At 41.8% G+C, this 23,239-nt stretch overlaps 2 protein-coding genes across 6 annotated transcripts in view; both read right to left on the bottom strand.

Moving 5' to 3' along the window:
- Positions 1 to 314: 314 nt before the first annotated feature.
- Positions 315 to 3,442, bottom strand: LOC100119971 (heat shock protein 68). The gene is made up of 2 exons (XM_001604901.5): positions 2,859 to 3,442; positions 315 to 2,539 (listed from the first exon to the last, which is right to left on the bottom strand). Exons 1-2 carry the CDS (start codon positions 3,137 to 3,139, stop codon positions 838 to 840), a joined length of 1,983 nt encoding a protein of 660 aa, XP_001604951.2. The 5' UTR covers positions 3,140 to 3,442; the 3' UTR covers positions 315 to 837.
- A 2,628-nt stretch (positions 3,443 to 6,070) lies between these two features.
- The window catches only part of LOC100122109 (putative glutamate synthase [NADPH]), a 29,150-nt gene continuing 11,981 nt past the window's right edge, over positions 6,071 to 23,239 (bottom strand). For 3 of the 5 annotated variants that reach the window (XM_008214287.4, XM_008214286.4, XM_032597694.1), the window contains 23 exons: positions 19,809 to 19,937; positions 19,130 to 19,260; positions 18,313 to 18,439; positions 17,630 to 17,755; positions 17,149 to 17,292; positions 16,865 to 16,953; positions 16,571 to 16,775; positions 16,232 to 16,392; positions 15,051 to 15,156; positions 13,919 to 14,041; positions 13,598 to 13,600; positions 12,995 to 13,212; positions 12,811 to 12,910; positions 12,393 to 12,727; positions 11,933 to 12,173; positions 11,621 to 11,758; positions 11,236 to 11,421; positions 9,326 to 11,154; positions 8,232 to 9,249; positions 7,554 to 7,967; positions 7,356 to 7,469; positions 7,108 to 7,264; positions 6,071 to 7,031 (listed from right to left, as the gene is read on the bottom strand). In XM_008214287.4, coding sequence (XP_008212509.1) covers positions 6,889 to 7,031; positions 7,108 to 7,264; positions 7,356 to 7,469; positions 7,554 to 7,967; positions 8,232 to 9,249; positions 9,326 to 11,154; positions 11,236 to 11,421; positions 11,621 to 11,758; positions 11,933 to 12,173; positions 12,393 to 12,727; positions 12,811 to 12,910; positions 12,995 to 13,212; positions 13,598 to 13,600; positions 13,919 to 14,041; positions 15,051 to 15,156; positions 16,232 to 16,392; positions 16,571 to 16,775; positions 16,865 to 16,953; positions 17,149 to 17,292; positions 17,630 to 17,755; positions 18,313 to 18,439; positions 19,130 to 19,260; positions 19,809 to 19,928 — 6,228 coding nt within the window. In that variant the 5' untranslated portion in view covers positions 19,929 to 19,937 and the 3' untranslated portion in view covers positions 6,071 to 6,888. Of the gene's footprint in view, positions 7,032 to 7,107; positions 7,265 to 7,355; positions 7,470 to 7,553; positions 7,968 to 8,231; positions 9,250 to 9,325; positions 11,155 to 11,235; positions 11,422 to 11,620; positions 11,759 to 11,932; positions 12,174 to 12,392; positions 12,728 to 12,810; positions 12,911 to 12,994; positions 13,213 to 13,597; positions 13,601 to 13,918; positions 14,042 to 15,050; positions 15,157 to 16,231; positions 16,393 to 16,570; positions 16,776 to 16,864; positions 16,954 to 17,148; positions 17,293 to 17,629; positions 17,756 to 18,312; positions 18,440 to 19,129; positions 19,261 to 19,808; positions 19,938 to 23,239 lie in introns of those variants that run through there. The other 2 variants (XM_016982178.3, XM_032597695.1) reach the window with 2 other exon arrangements.

The following is a 23,239-nucleotide window of genomic DNA, read 5'->3' as shown; positions in this document are numbered from 1 at the left end:
GAACATTGTAATTTCTCAGTTCTATTTGGAAAAAAATGGAAGGTATATAAGTATAGTTCAAATAAATTTTTTCTTTTTCATTTTACTATTCACGATTATTTATGTTTTAAAGTAACTGTCTTATTTCTGTTTCTTTATAATGATCAAAAATAAATAATTTTTAAATTATTTGAAATTCTATTTTAATTGTTTCTTTGTTATTACTAATTTCTTTTTTTCTCTTTTGCATGAACAAGTTCTTTTTTATTTTACTACTTATAATGGGAAGGAAATAGGATTTAGGAAGATGTCGCTCAGAATGATAAGACATTGCATTTGATTTTATAAACAAAAATATGAACGATTTTATTTATTTAACAAGTATCACAATTTTTAAGAACCAGTTCGATCACCTATCCATAATTGCACCGAGAAGAGACACGATTACAGACAGTTGATAAAACTGACTACAGGACTTGTTAGTTCGGCCTTTAAATAGCTTCTCCGACAATTGAAGTTAAGCTACAGGAACCATTGCTGGCCCCACAGCATTACCTCAAATACCAGGGAAGTTACAAAGACTGGACCAATAAGCCCCGACATGAAAAAAATTTACAGTCTTTAAATACTTTGTCAGTTTCGTGTCGATGAAACAACTTTGAAAAAATAAATATCAGTCTCTTGGGAATGACGATTTGGAAATACTGTTATAGAATATACGCGCGTGGTTACATAACTAAGATTTTCGTCAACAGCTCCCGGATGTTATGAGCTGGAAATGCGTTGAAGTTATTCGTCAACGGCTCCCGGATGGTATGAGCCGGAAATGTGTGATCTTTCAGAAGCCAGGTGTTCGGCTTAATCCACCTCCTCCACAGTGGGTCCCGAGTAGTTGTTCTCCGCACCTTGTCTGTACTGATTGCCGCAATCTTGCGGTCCCGCCGCGCCTCCCGTGTGGATCTTGGTCATGATCGGGGCGAATTGACGCTGCAACTCCTCGAGTTTGTGCTTGTATTCGTCCTTCTCGGCCAGGGTGTTGTTGTCGAGCCAGCGGATGGTGTCTTCGCACAGGTTCAGCACGCTGTCTTTGTCGGACTGCGTGAGCTTGTCGCCGCAATCCTGGACCGCTTGTTTGACCGAGAACACGTAGCTCTCGATCTGGTTACGCGCCGAGACCTTCTCACGCTGCTCTTGGTCTTGTTCGCGGTACTTCTCGGCGTCGTTCAGCATACGGTCGATCTCCTCACGCGACAGGCGTCCCTTGTCGTTGGTGATTCGAATGTTGTTGCTGCGACCGCTAGCCGTGTCCTTGGCGGTGACATGCAGAATACCGTTGGCGTCCATGTCGAAGGTGACGTCGATCTTTGGAACGCCACGGGGCGCCGGTGCGATGTTGCTCAGCTCGAAGCGGCCAAGTAGGTTGTTGTCCTTGGTCATAGCGCGCTCACCCTCGTATACCTGGATGGTGACGCCGGGTTGGTTGTCGGCGTAGGTCGTGAAGGTTTGCGTCTGTTTGCAAGGAATGCGGGCGTTGCGCTCGATGATGTTGGTCATGACTCCGCCGGCGGTTTCAATGCCGAGCGAGAGAGGTGCTACGTCGACCAGCAGGACGTCCTGGAGGGCAGAGTTCTTGTCGCCTTCGCCGGTGAGAATGGCAGCCTGCACAGCCGCGCCGTAGGCGACGGCCTCGTCGGGGTTGATGGAGAGATTCAACTGCTTGCCGCAGAAGAAGTTCTGCAGCATCGACTGGATCTTCGGGATGCGAGTTGAGCCACCGACGAGCACGACGTCGTGGATGGAGCGTTTGTCCAACTTGGCGTCGGCAAGAGCCTTCTCAACGGGCTCCAGAGTTGATCTGAACAGGTCAGCGCAGAGCTCCTCGAATCGCGCCCTGGAGATCTTGGTGTAGAAGTCAATGCCCTCGAAGAGTGCATCGATCTCGATGGAAGCCTCGGTGCTCGAGGACAGGGTGCGCTTGGCTCTCTCCGCCGCGGTTCTCAGACGCCTAAGGGCCCTCGGGTTAGTCTTGATGTTCTTTCTGTATTTCCGTTCGAACTCCTTGCACAGGTGGTCGACCAGTCTCGAGTCGAAATCTTCACCTCCGAGATGGGTGTCGCCCGCCGTGGCTTTCACCTCGAAGAGCGAGCCCTCGTCGATGGTAAGGATGGATACGTCGAAGGTTCCACCGCCAAGATCGAAGATGAGGACGTTCTTCTCCCCTTTGAGGTTCTTATCGAGGCCGTAGGCGAGGGCCGCGGCTGTGGGCTCGTTGATGATCCTGAGTACGTTGAGACCGGCTATCGCTCCAGCATCCTTGGTGGCCTGGCGCTGCGAGTCGTTGAAGTAAGCGGGCACCGTGATGACCGCGTCCTTCACCTTCGATCCCAAGTACGCTTCCGCTGTTTCCTTCATCTTTGTCAGGACCATCGAGCTGATCTCCTCCGGATTGAACCTTTTTCTCTCGCCGCGGAATTCAACCTCGATCTTCGGTTTGCCTCCCTCGTTGACGACTCTGAACGGCCAGTGTTTCAGGTCGCCCTGGATCTTCTCGTCGTCGAACCTGCAACGAGAAATGGCACGCGCAAATTTAGTAAGTGTGTCGTAAACTCGAAACGCAATTTATTTTTAAACGCTTCGATTCACTGCACAAACGAACGAGAACGCATCAGGCAACCGACATTTTGAGCAGAGAAAAATAATTGAAAACGCGATGCTACACGGATGAATAAATTTTCTAAAAACTATTAAAAATAGAGACTCGCAACTAGGACACGCGTAACTATAGAGGCTAATCGAATGACACTCGCGTTCAACGAAATGACAAAAAAAGGTTAGAAATCAAACTAAAAATTGAATAACTGTTCCAGTGGAAGACGTACCTTCGTCCGATAAGCCTCTTGGCGTCGAACACTGTGTTGGCAGGGTTCATCGCTACTTGGTTCTTGGCGGCGTCTCCGATGAGACGCTCCGTGTCCGTGAAGGCAACATAGCTGGGTGTCGTTCTGTTGCCCTGGTCGTTGGCGATGATCTCGACCTTTCCTTGTTGCCAGACTCCCACGCAGGAGTAGGTGGTTCCCAAGTCAATACCAATGGCAGGCATTGTGTTTGTCGTTTCGTTATAATAATCGTTCGCTTTGTAATTCGTTTGGTTGCTTTTCATGTACTGAGGCTGCGGAGCGCTCCGCGGCCTTTTATACCCGCTCCCACCAACGGCCGTAGCGGCGAGAATCTTCTCGAACCCCCTCGCCCCTCTTCGAGTAATTTCCGCCGACTTCCATCGCGACTGTCGTCGGTTTTACGCCTTTTACCTCGATCGACTTGGTATCGACCGATAGTTCGCTGCGCCGGCTGTATTTCCCTGTGACGAGCTATGCAAATTAGCCGGTTTTCGCGCTGATTTGAACTATTTTTCTAATCGGAGCTGAACGACGCTAGCGCCGCCGGCAGACGGCGACGGCGCACGGAAGCTTCGAGACGCTCGCTCGAAAAATACACAGTATATACATGTATGCGCGCGTATATAGAAACATAACGAACTCGCCGAGAAACGTTTCGTCGACGTTTTTTTAATAAAAATGATCGAAATCGCAGCGTTTTTAGTTGCACCGGTACATATAACGCAGGAAGTAACGCGCCTTCCATTTACGCTAACAAAGAAAAGAAAAGCGATGAAAGAGCCGAACGAGAATATAGAAGCAGAACGCGAAGCTTCCAGAAGGCTCGCAATTTGTATGTATATGGCCGACAGTACTGAGTATAAACAATCCATAAACAGCTCGCGAAAACTCTCCTGCCCCGCCTAGCAACACGCGATTCTCCCGAAATTTCTCGACCATCGCATTCCCTTCGTCGGACAAAACAGAAATCATCGCCTAATCAGTCTGTAAACCAGATAGGCTGATCCACATAAAGCGCAATGACGACAGGGGCGCATAGTTTATTATTAGCGCCGGCCCGCCTAGAAATAAGACACAGGCCGCTGTGCGAATCTATACGTGCATACACATACACACGGCGAGAGAGGTCTCGTATCGATTTGTCCGGGGCGTCGCCGTCTGGCCTGGCACATCCGCAGAGAGAGAGAGAGAGAGAGAGAGAGAGAGAGAGAGAGAGAGAGAGCCAGAGGTTCAATGCTCGCTCGGCTGCTGCGGCTATCTAGAATTTTCTCGTTGCAGAAGAGGGAGATGATGCGCTTTTAGCCGGGTCGCGGCGGCTGTACTCTTTGATGGACACACTCGTGCTATATTCGTATCGTGTGGGGGAGTGAAAATTGCGAGTAGCTCGGCGTCTTGCACGAGGTCGCGTGATCGCGTATTTTCGCCGAGTAGACATAAACAAACGGAAGAGTCATGCGATTGCACGCAAGAGTCGCTTTATATCCGGAGAGTGACCTTGTGTCGGCGCGGACTGCAAGGGGAACCGCGATTGTTGTACGGCTGGCGACGCGTCGAATGTGTTAATTACTTTCTATTTTGTCTTTTGGAGTGGAAAAGTTGGCCGTTTTGTTGATTTATAGTCGTTGGCTTATCTCGAATGGCTGTATAGGGAAATTGAATCACTGATATGATGATTGAATTGCATTGTTATTATCGATGCTTATCTTTCTGTTATGCGTATGAAATTATCGAGTTGCTGTGTAAAATTTTAATATCATTTTTATTATATATTACAAGGATGAAAAGAAGCCGTTACAGTTGAGACAACGCGCAAAAAGCGCTATACTTTTATGCCAACGCGTTTTTCCCTACTCTATTGTGCTTTTTGCACGAAGGGGTAACATCAATAGAGGGTAAAATAGCGTAGACTAAAATACGATAGCAATTGTATTCTTTCGACTGGGTTCGCCGGTTGCGTTTTCTATATGTTTAATTAATCTATATTTGAATTATTTAAAAACGCATATAATATTGCTAATCTAGAAAATTCAAGAATTGTCGAGAACACCATTCGTATGATACACTTCCGAAATGTTCTAAAAATATTCTAAGATTATAAGTTTCTTCACAGCAAGTCCTATGAAAATTCGCAAATCGACTGTTTTCGCGAGGCATGCGCATACGCACTCGAATTCGCAAAGGGTCGATTGACGTGGCTAGGACACGAGACACCCTTTTCGAGCAACGTTTCTAAACGTTGGATCAAATGCGCCGATATCTGTTTGGCAACGCGTTTTTACTCCAAAATTAGAACAAACTGCGTTGTTTCCTTTTTAAGACTAATAAACCTTGAACTGTGATAAGCTAGGCTTGTAACTAGCATAAAAAAAGGTACCATTAAGATAGACCATAAATTTATCAGTCAAACATGATGATTTATAAGTACAAATGTACTGGATTTACAAGTATACCCTGGAATAAATGAACGAGTGCCGCAACGACAAAATACGTAATGCGTTTACGTATATAGATAATATGATATAACAGCTAGCTCGCCGGTACACGCCTAGCAGCATGTATCTATCATAAATATATCCAACCAACATCTGCGTCATGCTGAATACTTGTTTATTTTTTTTATTTTTTAGACACTGTCGTTATATCATTAGGATTAAAGAGATCATTTCCATTCAGTTCTATTCATTAAAATTGCACGTGATCTTTTATCAGAGATAAGTGCCGCACTTTATCAATTCAAATTCTTTGGAATGACATCGTCCTATACATACTATTGAATTTTATATTCTTTGTTTATTAAGGATTGATCAATGTTTGCTTTATCAATAGTTTTGAACAAAAATAAATTGATTTCAAAGTTTTCAGGTATACAGGGAACGTACTAGAATAATGATTTAACCTTTGACTACTTTACAAGTTTGTAAATAGACGCGTTTCTAAGAAGTGCACCCTTGAAACCGTCGAAATCTTTGAGAAACGTTGAGAAAACTTGGCAGATACATTTAAACTAAAAATAATTTTTAAAACAGCGTTTAAATTAAAAAGTTCTGTTAAATTACGCACAAAAGTTGACTTGTTTTAATACGCTGTACTACTTAAAATAAGTAAGGAATTGTAGGGAGAATCAAAGGGTAAAAATTACGAAATACATTTGAAACATTTAATATAATTTTATTGTCTTGATAGTTTTTATATCATACGCATGTAAATTTGCAGCATTATACAAATGACGGTATTAAAAAAACAACTGTCGAGTAAACGGATTTCCTTGTATAGAAATTCAAGATGAATGAAATATAAATCTATACATTTTCCTCATATTAGAGCAATTAAAAAATAAATTACATTCTACGTAAGTAAAATGACATTAGATCTTACGTTGCTAACAGACTAAAATAATAAAACTATGAAAATAAAAAAAGAACCGAAAAAAACTTATACTGATAACTCACGAGCCGGCACAGTTTCTGCCTCTCTACAGCTATATCGCTCGAGCAATACTATGATTAGTGGGTTTAAAAGCGTAGACGCAAAAAACGTTAATTTAATCAAGGAATGCAAAGCGTCTGAACTTCCTTATCGCTCGTAAGTGGGTGAATTTTGCAGTTTAGAAGCATATGGTATTGCTTGATATGCAATATAATTACCAGCTAAAAAAGTCGTTGCGTGACTTAATAGCAATTTAAAATATATATATTTTTTATATTTTTAAACGAATACGATACGGTAATTTGACGGATCTGATATAGGTTCTTAAGATTTTAACACGAAATCCGACAAAACTAATGTACACATGTGTGTGCATTTTAGAGAGATATCCGCAGTGCTGATTTATTAGAAAAAGCCTTCGATTAAATCATCATTCTAATCTTTCTAAACGATTAAAATTTTGCATAATCAGATCTTGCAACTGCAAAATATAGCTAATTCTCAAAAATTCATTCCTCACGGAGGGACCAATAAATGTGGTAGTGCGTGTATGTAAAAACTACTCCACGAAATTGGAAGAATATGCTTATATTGCATTCGTAACAGTGGTGACAATGCCTCCAATTTCAGGGAGACAAGTTTGTTTCATTAAGGCCAAATCTACTTCACGAGCTGCTTGTCTTCCTTCCGTAATTGCCCAGACCACCAGAGATTGACCTCTTCGACAATCTGTAAATGCATTTGAAAATTGTAATTAATTGGCTCTTATAAAAGCGTATACAAGTATTTTAAAATTTTCTGTTACCTCCAGCAGCAAAGATTCCAGGTACGCTTGTTTCATATTTGCCAGCAGGCGTTTCATAATTTCCACGACCATCCATTTTGGTCGCCAATTCTTCGGCTATATATTTCTCCGGACCCAAGAAACCCATAGCAAGTAATACTAAATCACATTTATATACCTGGAAGTAGTTTAAACGAGTTAGTTTCGCATATTGTTTGTATTGAGGCGGTTGCGTTTACTTTTAAAGTTATGTGATTGTTTATCATTACCTTTTCAGAATTAGGAACTTCATTCATCTTCCATTGGCCAGCCTCATCCTTTGTCCACTTGACATTGACTGTTTTAATACCGGTTACATTTCCTTTTCCATCATCGAGAAATTCCTATGAAAGATGCATACAAAATTTATTTTTCAAATTCAAAATACACTCCCCATAATTTTAATGCTAAGGAATATAGTTATGTACCTTGCTGAGTGTGCTAAATCGTCGAGGGTCTTCTCCAAATCTGTGTACGACTTCCTCGTGGCCATAATCCATTTTAAATATCCTAGGGAATTGCGGCCAAGGATTATCATCTGCCCTGCTCTTCGGTGGTTCAGGTAGAATCTCGAATGTGACAATGGATTTAGCCCCCTGCCTCAGTGATGTTGCAATGCAATCACAACCAGTATCACCACCTCCAATAATAATCACATCTTTTCCTTTGGCCATCAGCTCTGGCTTCAAAGGATCCTTATTTCCCATTTGTTTCTTCTGCCAGTGTTCAAGGAAGCTTACGGCAAAATGAATGCCTTGTAATTGACGTCCAGGAATTGGAAGATCTCTTGGCCATGTAGCTCCAGTACAAATTAAAACTGCGTCATACTCTTGTCTTAATTCCTATAAAGGAAGATTATTAATTTAAATTTTAGATTTTTATAGTCCTAAAATTTAGTACAGTTAGTAGAAATTCGAATCCTCAAAGTAATTAAAACATTATTCAATGAAATTCGCAATGATAGACAAATTTCTGTTCAATTCGTTTTAAATTATAAATAACTGCATAAATAAAATAATTTTCAAAATCTACATAAAAATTTCAAATTTAGCATAATTTTAAAGACTCAAATATAATTTTAATTGCGGTCATAATTTTTCACTTACATTTACAGTAACAGTCTTTCCAACATTGACACCAGTTTTGAAAGTAATGCCCTCTTCGATGAGTAAATTGACTCGCCTTTGTACAACCTCTTTCGAAAGCTTCATCGTAGGAATACCATATTGCAGGAGACCACCAACTCGATCGTTTCTCTCGAATACAGTGACTAAATGGCCAGCCTTATTCAGTTGGTGCGCAGCAGCAAGACCTGCAGGACCTGACCCAATCACGGCTATCTTCTTGCCACTCCTCTTGGCAGGTGGATGAGCCACGATCCATCCTTGCTCGAAAGCATGATCAATGATAGCGCACTCGATATTTTTTATTGTGACGGCGGGTTCTGAGATGCCGAGGACGCAAGCACCCTCGCAAGGCGCTGGACATACTCTTCCAGTAAATTCTGGGAAGTTGTTAGTCTGAAGAAGTTGGTTAAGAGCTTCTTTCCAGTTGTCTTGGAATACGAGATCGTTCCATTTTGGTATGATATTTCCAAGCGGACAACCATGACTGCTCTGACAGAATGGGACTCCGCACTCCATGCACCGAGCAGCCTGAACCTTGAGCCCTTTCCTTACACCCTGGAAATTGTAGATTTCATTCCAGTCTTCAACACGCTTCTCAACTGGTCTATAGTGACCAGTTTGCCGCTTATACTTCATGAATCCCTTGATTTTGTCAAGTTTCTTTTGTGCTATTTCAGCGTCGGCTACAACATCTTCTATATCCATCACAGTATCAGCTTTTCCATTTCCATTCGTGATAGCAAGGGGCTCTGGTGCCTTAATTTCCTTTTGAGTTTCTTTCATAGCTTGCTCTTCTTCTAATTGCTTCAAAGCTCGTTGGTATTCATACGGGAATACCTTGAAGAAGCGGTTGGTTGGCTCAGGCCATATCTGAAGAAGCTCCTGTGCAATTAGTGATCCAGTTTTCTCTACAAATTCCTCCAACAACTTCTGAACGTAATCGATGTCTTTCTTGCCGTTGAGTGGCAACAATTCTACCATTTCCGGGTTACATTTACTGAAAATATTATACGATACTATTTATAAAATATTCGTTTTAATAATATAAAATACCATAGTTTCAAAATGCATACCTCTTGAATGATCCATCAACGTCGAGCACGTAAGCGATACCACCAGACATACCAGCGGCAAAGTTCCTCCCGGTCAATCCCAGAATGAGAGCGCATCCGCCAGTCATGTACTCGCATCCGTGATCCCCGACTCCCTCGACTACGACGACGGCTCCGCTGTTTCGAACGCTGAACCTCTCAGCTGCAATACCACGGAAGTAAGCCCGACCGGAGGTCGCACCATACAGACAGACGTTTCCGACAATCACGTTGGCTTCAGAGTTGAACTCAGACTCCTTGGGTGGGTAGATGACAATCTCACCACCGCAGAGACCTTTACCCACGTAATCATTGGCATCTCCTTCCAGAGTCACGTGGACACCCTTAGTCATAAACGCGCAGAAGCTCTGTCCCGCAGAGCCCTTAAGTTTGATATTAATACTGTTTTCGGGAAGTCCTTCTTCTCCATATTTCTTCGAGATATGGTAGCTTAGAGTTGATCCGAATGCTCTGGTTTCATTATTAATGGTCATTTCAACAGTTACGCTCTTTTGCTCTCCGTTCAACACAGGCCTGCATTTCTCAATAAGTGCATTCTCGGGTCGCTGTTCCAACTGGAAGTCTTGCTTAACGCTTCCACCCTTGATGTTGACGCCAGGTCTTAGTTCCAGGGCACTACGCAGAATCATCGAGAGGTCCAGGGTTTTAGCCTTGAATAGCTTAATATCGTCTCGGACTTTAAGTAAATCTGTACGACCAATGAGATCTTGGAATCTGGTTATACCCAAAGAAGCCATAATAGATCGAACTTCTTCAGCTAAGGCAAAGAAGAAGTTAATCACATGTTCGGGAGAGCCAGCAAACTTCTTCCTCAAGTAAGGATCTTGTGTGGCAATTCCCACCGGACAGGTATTCAAGTGACACTTTCTCATCATGGTACATCCCATAGCAATCAATGGAGCAGTGCTGAGACCAAATTCGTCGGCACCGAGTAGAGCTGCGACGACAATATCGAACCCAGTGCGCATTTGCCCATCAGCTTGGACAACCATACGCGAACGAAGATTGTTCAAGGTGAGTATCTGGTGGGTCTCGGCGACACCTAACTCCCATGGAAGACCAGCAGATTTGATTCCAGTCCAGCTGCTAGCACCCGTACCACCGTCGTGACCGGAGATAACAACGTGTTCACCTTTACCCTTGGCTACACCAGACGCAACTACACCAACTCCAACCTCGGAAACCAGTTTCACAGATATTCTGGCTTCTGGATTTGCGCATTTCAAGTCGTAAATCAGTTCAGCCAAATCTTCGATGCTGTAGATATCGTGATGAGGTGGTGGAGAAATGAGACCGACTCCTGGCACAGAGTGCCTGGTAGCAGCAATGTCAGCAGTCACCTTGTAACCTGGTAATTCGCCACCTTCACCGGGCTTAGCTCCTTGAGCCATTTTAATTTGCAGATCGTCAGCATTAGCCAGATAGCTTGAAGTAACGCCAAACCGACCACTGGCAACTTGCTTGATAGCCGAACGTCTGTTGAACTGAGGATCTTGGTTCAAGTATCTATCAGCGTTCTCACCACCCTCGCCAGTGTTGGACTTGCCTCCGATTCTGTTCATCGCAATGGCCAAAGTTTGATGAGCCTCCAATGAGATACTTCCGAAACTCATGGCGCCGGTAGCAAAGCGTTTTACTATCTCAGATGCTGGTTCCACAAGTGAGATGTTGACAGCAGTTTTGTCTTTGACAAATTCAAGCTGTCCTCGAAGAGTACAGGCTTGAACAACTTCCATGGAGGTCTTGCGGTAATTTTCGTACGCACTTGAGTTCTTCGAGTTCACATATTCCTGTAAGAAATAATTTTATTGATTAATATTTTCATTAAAAATAAAATTAATAATATAGTAGGAAAATCAGGCTTATGTTACCTGTAAGCTAGCAATACTGCGAGGATCGTTGATGTGCTTCTCTCCTCCAGCTCTCCAGTGATAGGTACCAGGGTTATGGATAACAACGGTGTCAAAGCTGTCGTCCCAGTAGGTAATTCGATGTCTAGAAAAGCCTTCTCGAGCCAAAATGTTAAAGTCGACGCCACCAATTCGTGAGTATGTACCCTTAAAAAAAAATTGAATAATTATTATTTTGATTTTTTTCGAAATTTCTTACAGTACAATTTTTTTTTTATTAGATCAGTCTCATCCTAATGTTGAATCAGTGCAAATCATGAATTGGATCCAGGTTACAATCATTGACTAACGTTGCTTGTTTTCGTTTTTACTTAGACATAATACATAATTATTATTGTTTACATACTTTGAAGCACTTCTCGATCACTTCATCGGCTAAGCCTACAGCTTCAAAGATTTGGGCTCCTTTGTAAGACTGTAGGGTTGAAATTCCCATCTTTGCCATTACTTTTGCGATACCTCGTTCCATGGCTTCAGAGTAGCACTGAAATTTTTCAATTTATTAGAAACAGCAAATATTGTTATCAAAATAAAAAGTTCAAGAAAAAATTTTCATAATAATTTTGTAATCAAGTATAAATCATGAATTGGATCCTATTTATAATCATCAAAATATGTAACGATATACAAGTTTAAATTAAAAATTTTAGATGTTTACCTTATAAATGAGATCATCAGTCATAGATTCGTCCAAGACAAAATCAGCTCTCAAGTTCTGAGCCATTTCAAAGACTAAGTATGGGCAAATTCCGTCAGCTCCATAGCCGAGCAAGACGCAAATGTGATGTACTTCACGTGCTTCGCCAGTTTCTAAAATAATACCGACTTTCATACGCTGTCTCTCTTCAATTAAATGATGGTGAACAGCTCCAAGTGCCATCAAGATGCTAACGGGTACTCTGCAATGAAAAAAAGAATACCGTTAAATAATTTGATTTATTTGCATGATGAAAATACACACGATAAATAAGTGATGATTACATATCAGGAAAATGAAAACCTTCACCGCCATTGTACAGAGCATTAGATGATAAAGGCTTTGTTTCCACTGATAGTGAAGAGACAAAATATTTTATTTCATTGTCAAACTTTTAAAATAATTATTGCACAACTTTTACCTTTCGGGTCCTGCTTGTCTATCTGACAAAACAATCAGTTGGAATCCAGCTCTGGCAGCTACGTTAGCTTCCTTGCAAACTCTGTCCAGAGTCTTGAGCAAACCAGATGGGCCTTCTGATTTAGGGTAAGTACAATCAATGACTTGAGCTTTCCAGCCACGGTAGCTAGTCTTCTTGATCACTTCAAGATCGTGCAGAGATAAAATAGGTTGTTCTAAAAATAAACGATGTACGAACATTTCATTGGGTTCTAAAATGTTACTCTCTGGACCAATGGGGCATAAAAGTGACATTACGATTTTTTCTCTGAACGGATCGATTGGCGGGTTTGTTACCTGTAATTAACAATAAGTAAATGGTTATATCGTCTTCGTGTATCTCAAATTAGAAATTGCGAATTTACTGCAGTGATACGTACTTGAGCAAATAGTTGCTTGAAGTATTCGTAGAGTAGTGGTTGGAATTCAGACAAACATGCCAATGGTGCATCGTTACCCATTGAACCAAGAGCTTCTTTCCTAATAGACAAATCGACAGTTTTAATAAACACTTGTTCAATTAGCTTTCTGTAAGAAAGGAAAATATTGAAATAAATTGTTTACTTGGTCTTGATCATTGGCAGAAGCAAAAGGTTGATCGTTTCAAGAGTGTAGCCAAACAGAGCAATACGTTTGTCACCTCCCCAGACACGGTTGACAGCGGAAACTCCATCCGCTTTTGAAAGTCCATTCTTGGGAACCAACGATTGAGTGAAGTTATCAGCATCCACACCATTGCTTTCACCACCAGTGTGAGCATTGCGAAAGTCATCCATGGTTATCTAAATTTACAGATCATATTTGTGAGAATAAGAGCTAATCGTTTCTTTTACATATAAGTCAGTAATAAAGTGAAGATTTCTATTGCACCACTAATTAAATCAACATATCTCAAACATTGGATATTTTAATACTATGAACTATGACTATATAAACAATAATTAAACAGAGTATACACATAAAAACTACTGTAATACTGAATGTATCCTACATAAACATAAAATAGATGAAATGATAAAGTACGAAGGTATATGTAGTCGTGAAGAAATTGAAAATACTACTTTTTGCATATAAGAACGTATAATTTTGAGAAGGATCGAAAATAATAAATTTGGAAATAACAGAGAAGCACACACACGAATTTAGATGACACTTATCTGAACTCACCCTCTTTAAAAACACCAGTCACAGTCAGCATATGGAGAAATTGGAAAAAAATGATTTCGAATTAACAATTTTGCCAATTATTGTGTTATGAGTGTTCCTGTCTTGGTCAAGGTCAATTTTGGATTGTTTTTGTCTTAGATATAATTAATTTGGATAAAAATAGTGATATTTTGGTGTAAAAACATGGAAAATGTTTTACATTCCATCGCCACAGTTCCATGAAAATAAGTACTGACATGAACGTCAAGACAACGACATGATAAACGGTTCACTGTGACTTCAAAAGTACATTATTGCGCATTATTTTGACAGCATAAATACCTGATTTTTTAACCATTGAGAGTGCGGCCTGCTTCGAGCAATTTTCAGTTTCAGTTCCACGTCCTGAATGATTTGCTTTTCTTCAGTGTCAACCAGCAGCATCCTGCCAGGCTTCAAGCGACTCTGAAAATAAAACAAAATGATCATAAATATTTGTGAACAAATACCCGGAGTTGGTTAACATTTATATGACAGCACTGGATGATGGTCCTACTCCTCTATACAAACCTAGTCCTTGGATGATATAAATTATATATTAAATACATGGCATGATTAAAAATAAATTAAAAATACAATATGATCTTCTATCTTGCAGATACCAGACACTTTGTAAAAATGCTCTTAATTATCGAATGGTGCTCTGTTTTTACGATGTAATTATTAATATCTTTTCCCATACCACTACAGGCATTAGCAAACATTAAAGGACGACACGTGAATTATTTCGTAAAAACAGAATACCAGTACAAAAAAGCTGCTCCTCAAAATTTCAATGAAAAAAAGTTAAGAATGTAATTAAAGAAAAGTTAAGTACATATTATACAGATGACTTTTATACATTGATCATTGATTAAACATTTCTGTTGATTCAATCTATGAGGAGAAACATATTAAACAAAACCAAATACTTAAAAAGATTAAAAATTAAAAAAAAAACGAATAAAGAGGAGAGAATCATAGAAATGTATCATATAAGCCGAATCGCTTATCAAGTTGATGCGAAAAATCCACTCCAACAAAGTACATTAAACACGCATCTCCCGTAGATTGTTTATCCCCGGTGTGCCGCCCTGGCACTAAAACGGTCCCACAAGAATCTCTTGGCCCTATACAGCTGAAATTCTCCGTACTCAAAGGAATACAGAAATATAAAGGTGAATGGGTTGGGAGACTGTTATGGTTAGTATATTTGATTTAATTTTCATGAGCCTGGGGGAGAATAGAGCATAATCGTGTATGCGTGTAATGTAATGTTTGGATTTAGTCGCGATAAATTGTGCCTTGCTCTTAAATGCCCACAGAAGCCCATTTTATCATGGTCAGCACCCAAGTTTTCCACATCTTATGACTTTGACATCTCTCATTCTTTGGTGGGACGCTTATTTCTGTTTCTCTTTACTTTCTTGTTTACCTTCAGGACAACATTTCCAGGCGGAGTGTCATAGACGCCCACTTCGGACGCCATCACCATCATATTATCCTTAGTGACGTAGAAGCGCGATGGGCGCAGGCCATTTCTGCCAAACAAAAATTTAAAAAAGTCTTTTGTAGTACCACACCTCAGTCTGTGCGCAGCGCTGTAATAATCGGCTCGAGAATTATTGTTGCTTCATGTGTCTTTTCGTTCTCTTTCTCTCTCTTTCGAACAGTTCGTTCGTTTGCCTTTCCTGCTGGCATTCGTACAAACTCTCTCATCTTTCTTTCTCTTTCTATGTGCTCGACCGTCGTTATGCACACATTTGAATTTCAGTTTTGTGCCCCGTCTCATGTTTGTGTTACACGCAGAGCGGTATGCCAGCGAACGACAATGCTTGTATGAGTTCTGCCGGCTTCCTCTCTCCCAGACAACCGACGCAGAAGGCGCTCGATCAAGATCAGTCAATGGCGAACCGTCCGATTTTGCCTCTACAAGCCAATGTCGTTACACAATATACCTTCTACTGTCATCTGACTTATTTAAAAATATTGTTATAAGATAAACTTGACAAGTCATTTTGTTGCATCTAGCTTAGTGCTCGATCCCGAGTGAGCCTCCTTCTTATTGTCTCAGCTTTCTCCGTAGTCAGTCTGATACTCTCATTTTATCCTGGAAGTCAATGGTGCCACACAGAGATAGGACATGACAAAGTGCAGCTCTAACATAATGCTGAGTGATAAGGTATAGCGATAAGAAATGGGAAAAGACATTGAAAATAAAACAGAATCGGTACCATAAATAAAATTATTCAACCAAAAAAGGTAAAAATAAAACTGGTATTCCTTATTGCTATTTCTTATTATTCACATTCTGCAGAGGTCCAAAGAAAGTTCAGACTGTAAGAAGGATTCTACTGCACTTTAAATTTCGCCAACCAATATAATATCAAACAGCAATTATACACTACACACGTTCAATTTCGTGCTGTATACGTTTTTCTTTTTAGATGTATAAGGCATGTATGAACAAGGACTCGGAAAGTTTTCTCATGATTATTTCAAGAATTGATATGGTATAAACCAGCAATATATCTTTTCCCATGGCTGATGTGGTGTAAACTGCTCATAAAAGCAAAATCGAATAAAGATAGAGCCGGAATAGCACAAAGGTTCTACCTGTCCAAGATAGCACCAACGTAGCGGCCGTCGGTGAAGGTGAGCAGAGCGGGACCGTCCCACGGTTCCATAGTACATGCCGCCCAATGATAGAAGTCGCGTTTCTCCGTTGCCATCGTCAAGTCGTTTTGCCAAGCTTCTGGAACCATTGTCATCACGGCCTAAGACACAAATAATTTATTAACTATTTGGCATTATTCATAGAAGAACTTGATTATAAGTCTAATTTTTTTATCTCATTACAAGTTTGAATCACTAACAAATTCATTAATTGGATCCTTGTTATAATCATTGATTGGGATAATTTACGAAGTGATTAAGCAAAATATAGTTACACACCTCAGGTAAGGAGCGTTGTCCAGCCATGACGAGAAACTCGAGCACACAATCCGCCGAGCCCGAGTCGGAGAGATTGGGTTCCACAACCGGGTAGAGATCCTTCAGCTGATCGCCGAATAAGCTGCTGCGCATCACACCCTCTCGGGCCTTCATAAAGTTCACGTTACCCCGCAGCGTATTGATCTCTCCATTGTGAGCGAGCAATCTGAGATGATATTGGAGAACTCATTATTAATAACTATGCATGACGAAGATTTCTTTCAATGTTATACTGTTTTTCATCGATTGACTCACCGAAGCGGATGAGCTCTCTCCCAGCTTGGAAAAGTATTTGTGGAGAAGCGCGTGTGCACGAGTGCCAGGTAGGTTTCGAATTTTGGCGACTGAAATAAGAAACATTCGAATTAATCATTTTTGTAAGCGATCCTATTTTATTAACCCTCTCAGTCACGATCATGTACATTTTAATGATACACAACTGTCGAGTATGAACGATGCATTATCTTATTTATAGTTTATAATACACCTTTCAATATAGAAAGCCTAGTCAAATTATTGATTCGTCGAACGTTACGCACCTGTAAGTCGGTGAAGTAGAGCCATAATTGATCGGCCGTGAGTTGTCCTTTGTAGACGACAGTCTTTAAGGACAAGGAACAGATGTAGTACCTCAAACCCGGCTTCGGTATGATGTGCGACGATTTCTTTCGCAGTACAAACACCTGCAAGAAGGAACCATAAATCATTAACACATCGCCGCCTCCTAGCCATCTAAACCAATTATTAATCAAACTTTGTTGTCCACCTCAACAACATGCCTCTATCAAAAAGCAGAATCGCATAAAACGGAAGTCTAGAATCACGGGAATGCAGAAATTTGGCTCCGCTCCAGAACCGCATTGATTCGGCCGGGCGGTGCCAAATTTCGATCCGCTACAACGATAGCAGCGCTTTACAGCGCGTCATCGGAGGACCGATAATTAGCGCACACGTGCGCCTGCATAGGTAGACAACAAAGAGAATAAGTGATTTAGTTCGATGTGCGGAAGTGCTATATACCTGACGGTTCAAGGCCTCGACTTCTTGATCGCCGGTCACGAAGACCTGGCGCATGTAAGGCTCGCATTTTTTCGCCACTCGGCCAATATGAGAGTTGTCTGTGGGAACGTCGCGCCAACAAATAACCTGAGGAGCAGAAAATAGATGTTCATTACAATTACATACTCGATTTCTGGCATTGCTTAAATATTTAAAATACATTTGTTTGTTATAGTTCGAAATCTTCTCGACTGTCGCATATACATTTTATCGAAAATTTATTTGCATTCGCCTAGATCTCATAATAAATTGGAATCAAGAATAGTTCATTAATTGGATCCTAGATATAATCATTGATCTAGACAAAATGCATAAACACTCTAAACTCGAGTGCCTCGTAATAAAATACTAACAAACTTTCAAAAATTTCAAACATTTTCAAGACCTCTCTATGAAGCTATATATACGGCAAACTGAAAAGTTTGCTCCAAAATGAAAAAATAAAATGCAGCTAGAGTCTCCTCTTGAACAAGCTATAGCGAACACGTGGTCGCCCGCCCGGAGAGTGAGGTTAGCTTTTCGTACCCGCGCACGTTTTCTCACTCGAAAAGAATTCGCTCTACAGACACTATGAAATAAGCCGACGCCTCGTGAACATTTTCAATCAATTAGCAAGAATTCGTGAAAGCCTAAATAAAACTTACTCTCAAGTTAGCCTCCTTGGCGATCTTCTCGAAGGCGGCCTCGGTCTCCTTATGGGTGCTCTTGTCCAGAAAGAGGATTCCAGTGGCGTAGCGTCCAAACTCCGGGAGCTCGATCCCCTGCTGCTCTCTGCGGAGGAAAAGAGAGAGAAAAATGAAAATGCCTTAGCGCGCGAGAGAAGAGAGATTGAGAGAACGGCGCAACGAGGTCGCTCGTGATGTTGACGCATGCGGCGTCTAGCCCGGCCTTGTTTCTATATGTCGTCGGCGTCGTCGTCGTCGTTTTGTGTGTGTACGTATACTTTTATTTATCGACGCGGGGGATCAATGTGCGTCGTTGCGTGCAATTATGAAACCTGCTTTTATAAGCAGTAATGGCTATAAACGAGGCTTTTATTGATGCTGCTTATCAGGGATATGACCGTTTGGGCAATGTTCAAAGTTCTGTGGAGTCTGGGTTTGTTTATATTTCCATGTCTGCGTTCGATGTCTCTCTTTTTCTTTTTTTTTCTTTAATCACGTCTCAAGCGCCACAGTCAAATCGAATTGTAAAAGCAGATGTGAATCCACGCGCAAAATTTCATCTTTCACTCAACGCCAAGATTGCCGCACTCGTCCGGGCGAATAAAACCCAAAAAATGATTGCTTCGTATATTGATTTGAAAATATGAAACATCGGAATTCCTCGAATTCTTCTACATAAAAACAGCGCCACTACCAACCCTATACATAGGTATTTTCCGAACTCAAGTCTAATTTTCCAATCTACGAAAGGAGCAATCCGGCAAAATTTCATTAGCGGCTGGCGCTAAAAACTCACCGAAGCTCGTCGGCGTAGTACTGATGTGGTATAGCGACGAGTACACCGGCACCGTCACCAGTATCGTTGTCGCAGGCGCAGGCGCCTCTGTGGTTCATACGCGCCGACAGTTTCTCGGCATCGCGTACGATCTGAAAGAAAAAATTTCCAGACATTTTAAAATACAATATCACAGCTAGTTTGTACTTATTTTTAGCGCGCGTGTATAAATATATAACGCGAAACTGGGTTAATTCTTTTCTCGCATCATCGGCGAGTGAAAGAAACGCGATAAACTTTTGCACTACCGATGCGGGCGCGCACACGTCGCGATGATGCAAAAAGGAGAGCCGGCTGTCCGGGATTAAAACTTTTTTCAATTTCGACCGAGCGGAAAAACTTTTCGACTAGTCTTTCACTTGAATTGCTAAATAGGAAGTTTCGTTTCTGCTTTTTCTTCTTCTTCGAGAAGGAGATATTGTGTCGCATAGATGTGATTCGTTTTTCGAAAGTGTCTCGAAAACAGCTCGCACTTGAAAAACAACTTGATGCAAGAAAGAAAACAAGGTAAAGTAAACTGTAATCGTTTTACACTGACCTTATAAGTAGTACGAGTTCCAATAGAAAAGTGTATTTTTATCGGACATTACACTTCGGTACTATAACTCGGCTATAATATGTAGGTCGAGAAGGTACTTACTTTGTGGGAACGTTTGCCATCAATGGCAACGATGAAACCGACACCGCAGGCATCTTTCTCGAGCGTCGGATCGTACAGACCCTGCTTGGCCGGAAGTGACCAGGACTCGCCGTAGCTCATACTTGGAACCTGCAACGAGAATGAAAAATGGTGCATATAAGTCTTACGTTCTTTTCAAGACCTCAAACGAGAATTTTATTAAAGTAGAGGGAGATAAATCTTTCACTATTTTTGAAATACATGCATGGGCGGGAAAAGATTTCACTCATTCCAGTGAAGTTATTCTCTAATTAAATTATATGCGATAGCTAGATAGAAAAAAAAACAAGTTTCTCGCGATCGATATTTAATTTTCCGCTGCGAGATCTCATATCCGCGTAATTGCCCACAACAAGATTCAATTTTGTAGAAAAAAATCGGATCCAGCTTTCAATGGCGAAGAGCTTGTGACACGCATACACAGAACAGCGCGCTGCAGAGGAAATGAAAGACCCTGGCAATAGCAGTCAATTTATTCCCGGGAGTGCAGTGTGCGCGCTGCAAACTTAGTTTATTTCCGGTTTAAACGGCGCCTCGCAACTAAACAACAGAGATGACGCTTTAAGAGAAAACCGGTCTCTCCTTGTGGCTTCGACTTTTTTTTAAATTGCGCCTGATATATTGTATTCTAATTTTGTAAACCGTTACTCAACGAGAATTTCCAGTTCCGCATATCGCATTACGTAAAAGTATAATGGTTGTTCCATTAACGTGCGATAAGTCGGCATTACAATACAAATTCGACGTTGCATAGATACGAACAATTTGTCGACACTGCGTTATTATGTTGTATACGTATTTCGAGTTAGTGCTATTTGACGAAACGGTTATTACAACGCAGCTAGTGTAATTCATTTCACCGAATTATGCAACGCAATCAGGTACTGATTACGGATTAATTCATGGATAAAATCGACCAATTCAATCAGATCTCGTTGATTGAGGAAACAAATATACAATCAACATCTAGTGCAGAACTGCCTGTAATCAACAGCCTATAATCCCTTGATTAATTACCAATATACATCCCGATCGCGCTATAAAAGAATAATTGATGCGATTGACAGGTGTATACACACATTAAAACTTTCAAGCTTCTCTCGCCGAAAATAATTCACGCTGCGCAGAAAAAAAAATTAGCACGCAAATACACACGGAGCGCGCGACGACGACCTTGGCGTCTTTTCGAAAACAGCCTCGGCGCCGCCGCCGCCGCCGCCGCCGTCGCCGATAATTACGGATTATCGTTGAACCGTCGTAGTCGTCGTCTCTCGAAAATGCTGCAGTCGGCGGGTGGCGCGGGCAATAAAGTTACGCCATCTCCTGCCATAACGTCTGCGAGCACGTGTCGAGCATGCGTTCGAACGTTCGCGCGTGGGTCACGACGCTCTTCGTTTGTTTACGCGAAAAATTCGCTCGAGATTCGCTACTGCGTTCTTTCTCCGATATCGAGGCTGAAGAGTGGGAAAACATTAATTTCGCACGTTTTTGCACGGATTCGAGGAAAAAAGTCGAATTCTCGAGAGGAAGATAGAGTTCTAAGAATAGTGGAGATATTAGCAATTCAAAGAGCCTGTATTTCTTTTCTTCCATTTTGAATCCATTTTGAGTGCCGCAGTGTAAAACTGTACTCGGCGTCGCGTCCTATTGTTCAAAATAGCAAAAAGAAGTTGAAAACTCGCGAAATTATTCAGGATGCGTCGTTGCGAGGGAAGAGAGATGAAAATGTCAAACCGAGACTGCAGCGCAATTATAATGTATGCAGGAGGCCGAGGCTTAATTAGCGAGAGCTAAAATTGACATCTGGCGCCCTTTGCACACGCAAGTGACACGCTATCATCAACAGTCCACCGTGTCACGTACCTACGTACATGAGAACAGGAACATGCCACAAAAGAGTCAGCTGCGCGTAATCTCGGCTGCGGTGCGAGACACCTGATTCAAAACGCGTATAAGTACAATGAGGAGGAAGGTCGTAGCAGTGCTTTTTTTCTTCCATTTCCGTGCGGTAAAAATGATTACGGGGCGGTGGGCAATGCTGTGGGGAGCTTCGTATGCAGAGGGGGTGGAGTTAAATACATGCATTCTCTGAATTAATTAACATCGTAATGAATTCGAATCGATATTCTCGCGCACTCCTTCGCGATAAATCTCTCCCCAGCAGCAAATTTCGGCCTCTGTGACGCAATCAAAACTTGGCCAGAAGGCGATGCTGGAAGCTATCGATTTTCGGCAACGTCCTATATGCACCGGTTATAGCATCCTCTCTCTGGTCATTGTCGGCGCGTATAAGACGCCGCTGGTGCCTCTCTCGGGGAACAGCTCCTATTCACGCGATGATCCCCGAGCGTGGGTTTACCTCTCGCGCTATAATGGGTCGATGGACGCGCTAGCTAAAATAGAACGGCGCAGGGTATTTTCGAGACTCCTGATGTTTTCGCAGGCGAAATCGGACTAGCGAACTGTGCATTGACCGGGAGACATTTGTTTTTGCTACGCTTAAGTATAATTATAAGAACGGCCAGTTTTTCTCGATTCTCGCGCGCTGTAAGTGAACTGCAGTGTCAGGCTTTGAATTCTTTTTAGAAATAGAGACTTCGGTAAATACGGGCGTGTACCTATGCTCACGAGTCGATCAATTCCACCGATAGATAAGAGGAGGAGAAGCTTCTGATGATTAGTTTCCGCGAACCAACGACACCAGCAGCGCAAACATCCCGGGCGACGATGCGCCGCCTCGTGCACTTCAGAGTAATTGCGAAAAGGGGAAGGAAGGATCGGCGAGGAACGATGTCGTCGCTGCCGCTGACGCGAGAAGTGGTTTGTCTGCTCTGATTCGATTGTAATTTGGATTATAAGCTTGTAAGTACCGTGTGTCACACGCGTTTAAATATTATTATCCAGACTCGTGCAGGGGTCACGCATACAGATTAAACATAGTAAAACGTCGCAGCTCAACTTTGTGTAATCAGATCACAAGACCCGATTAGATAACCCAGAGATACATTGTTCCATCGTCTGCGCCAACCGACTTATTAGGGGAAAAAAGGCGTGCGAGTGACGCGCTCAGCAGCTCTGATAAGGCGGTGCTGGCAATTCGCGACACAAATCGCGATGTTACGCTGCCGATTTTTATCTCGCTTTCGTCTGCATCGGGAGTTTACTTTTTCATTCCTGCGTGTCTACGACGTGGGTATAATGCACGTGGTCGAGGCGTGATCGGAGTGTTTTGTTGACTCGAGATTATCATTTTTGTGAGGATAGGAAGTGAGAGAGTTACTCATTAGAACTTGAAAACTTGATACGTATGTGTAGAAATAGAAGTCGAAAAAAGGATCGCACGAAGAGTTTGCGTACGTTCGCGCAAGGCGGTAATCGTAAAAACGAAATGC

This window comes from Nasonia vitripennis, chromosome 2 (genome assembly GCF_009193385.2).
Source record: "Nasonia vitripennis strain AsymCx chromosome 2, Nvit_psr_1.1, whole genome shotgun sequence".
NCBI classification, from domain to species: domain Eukaryota; kingdom Metazoa; phylum Arthropoda; class Insecta; order Hymenoptera; family Pteromalidae; genus Nasonia; species Nasonia vitripennis.
This window is presented reverse-complemented; position numbering and strand designations above follow the sequence as displayed.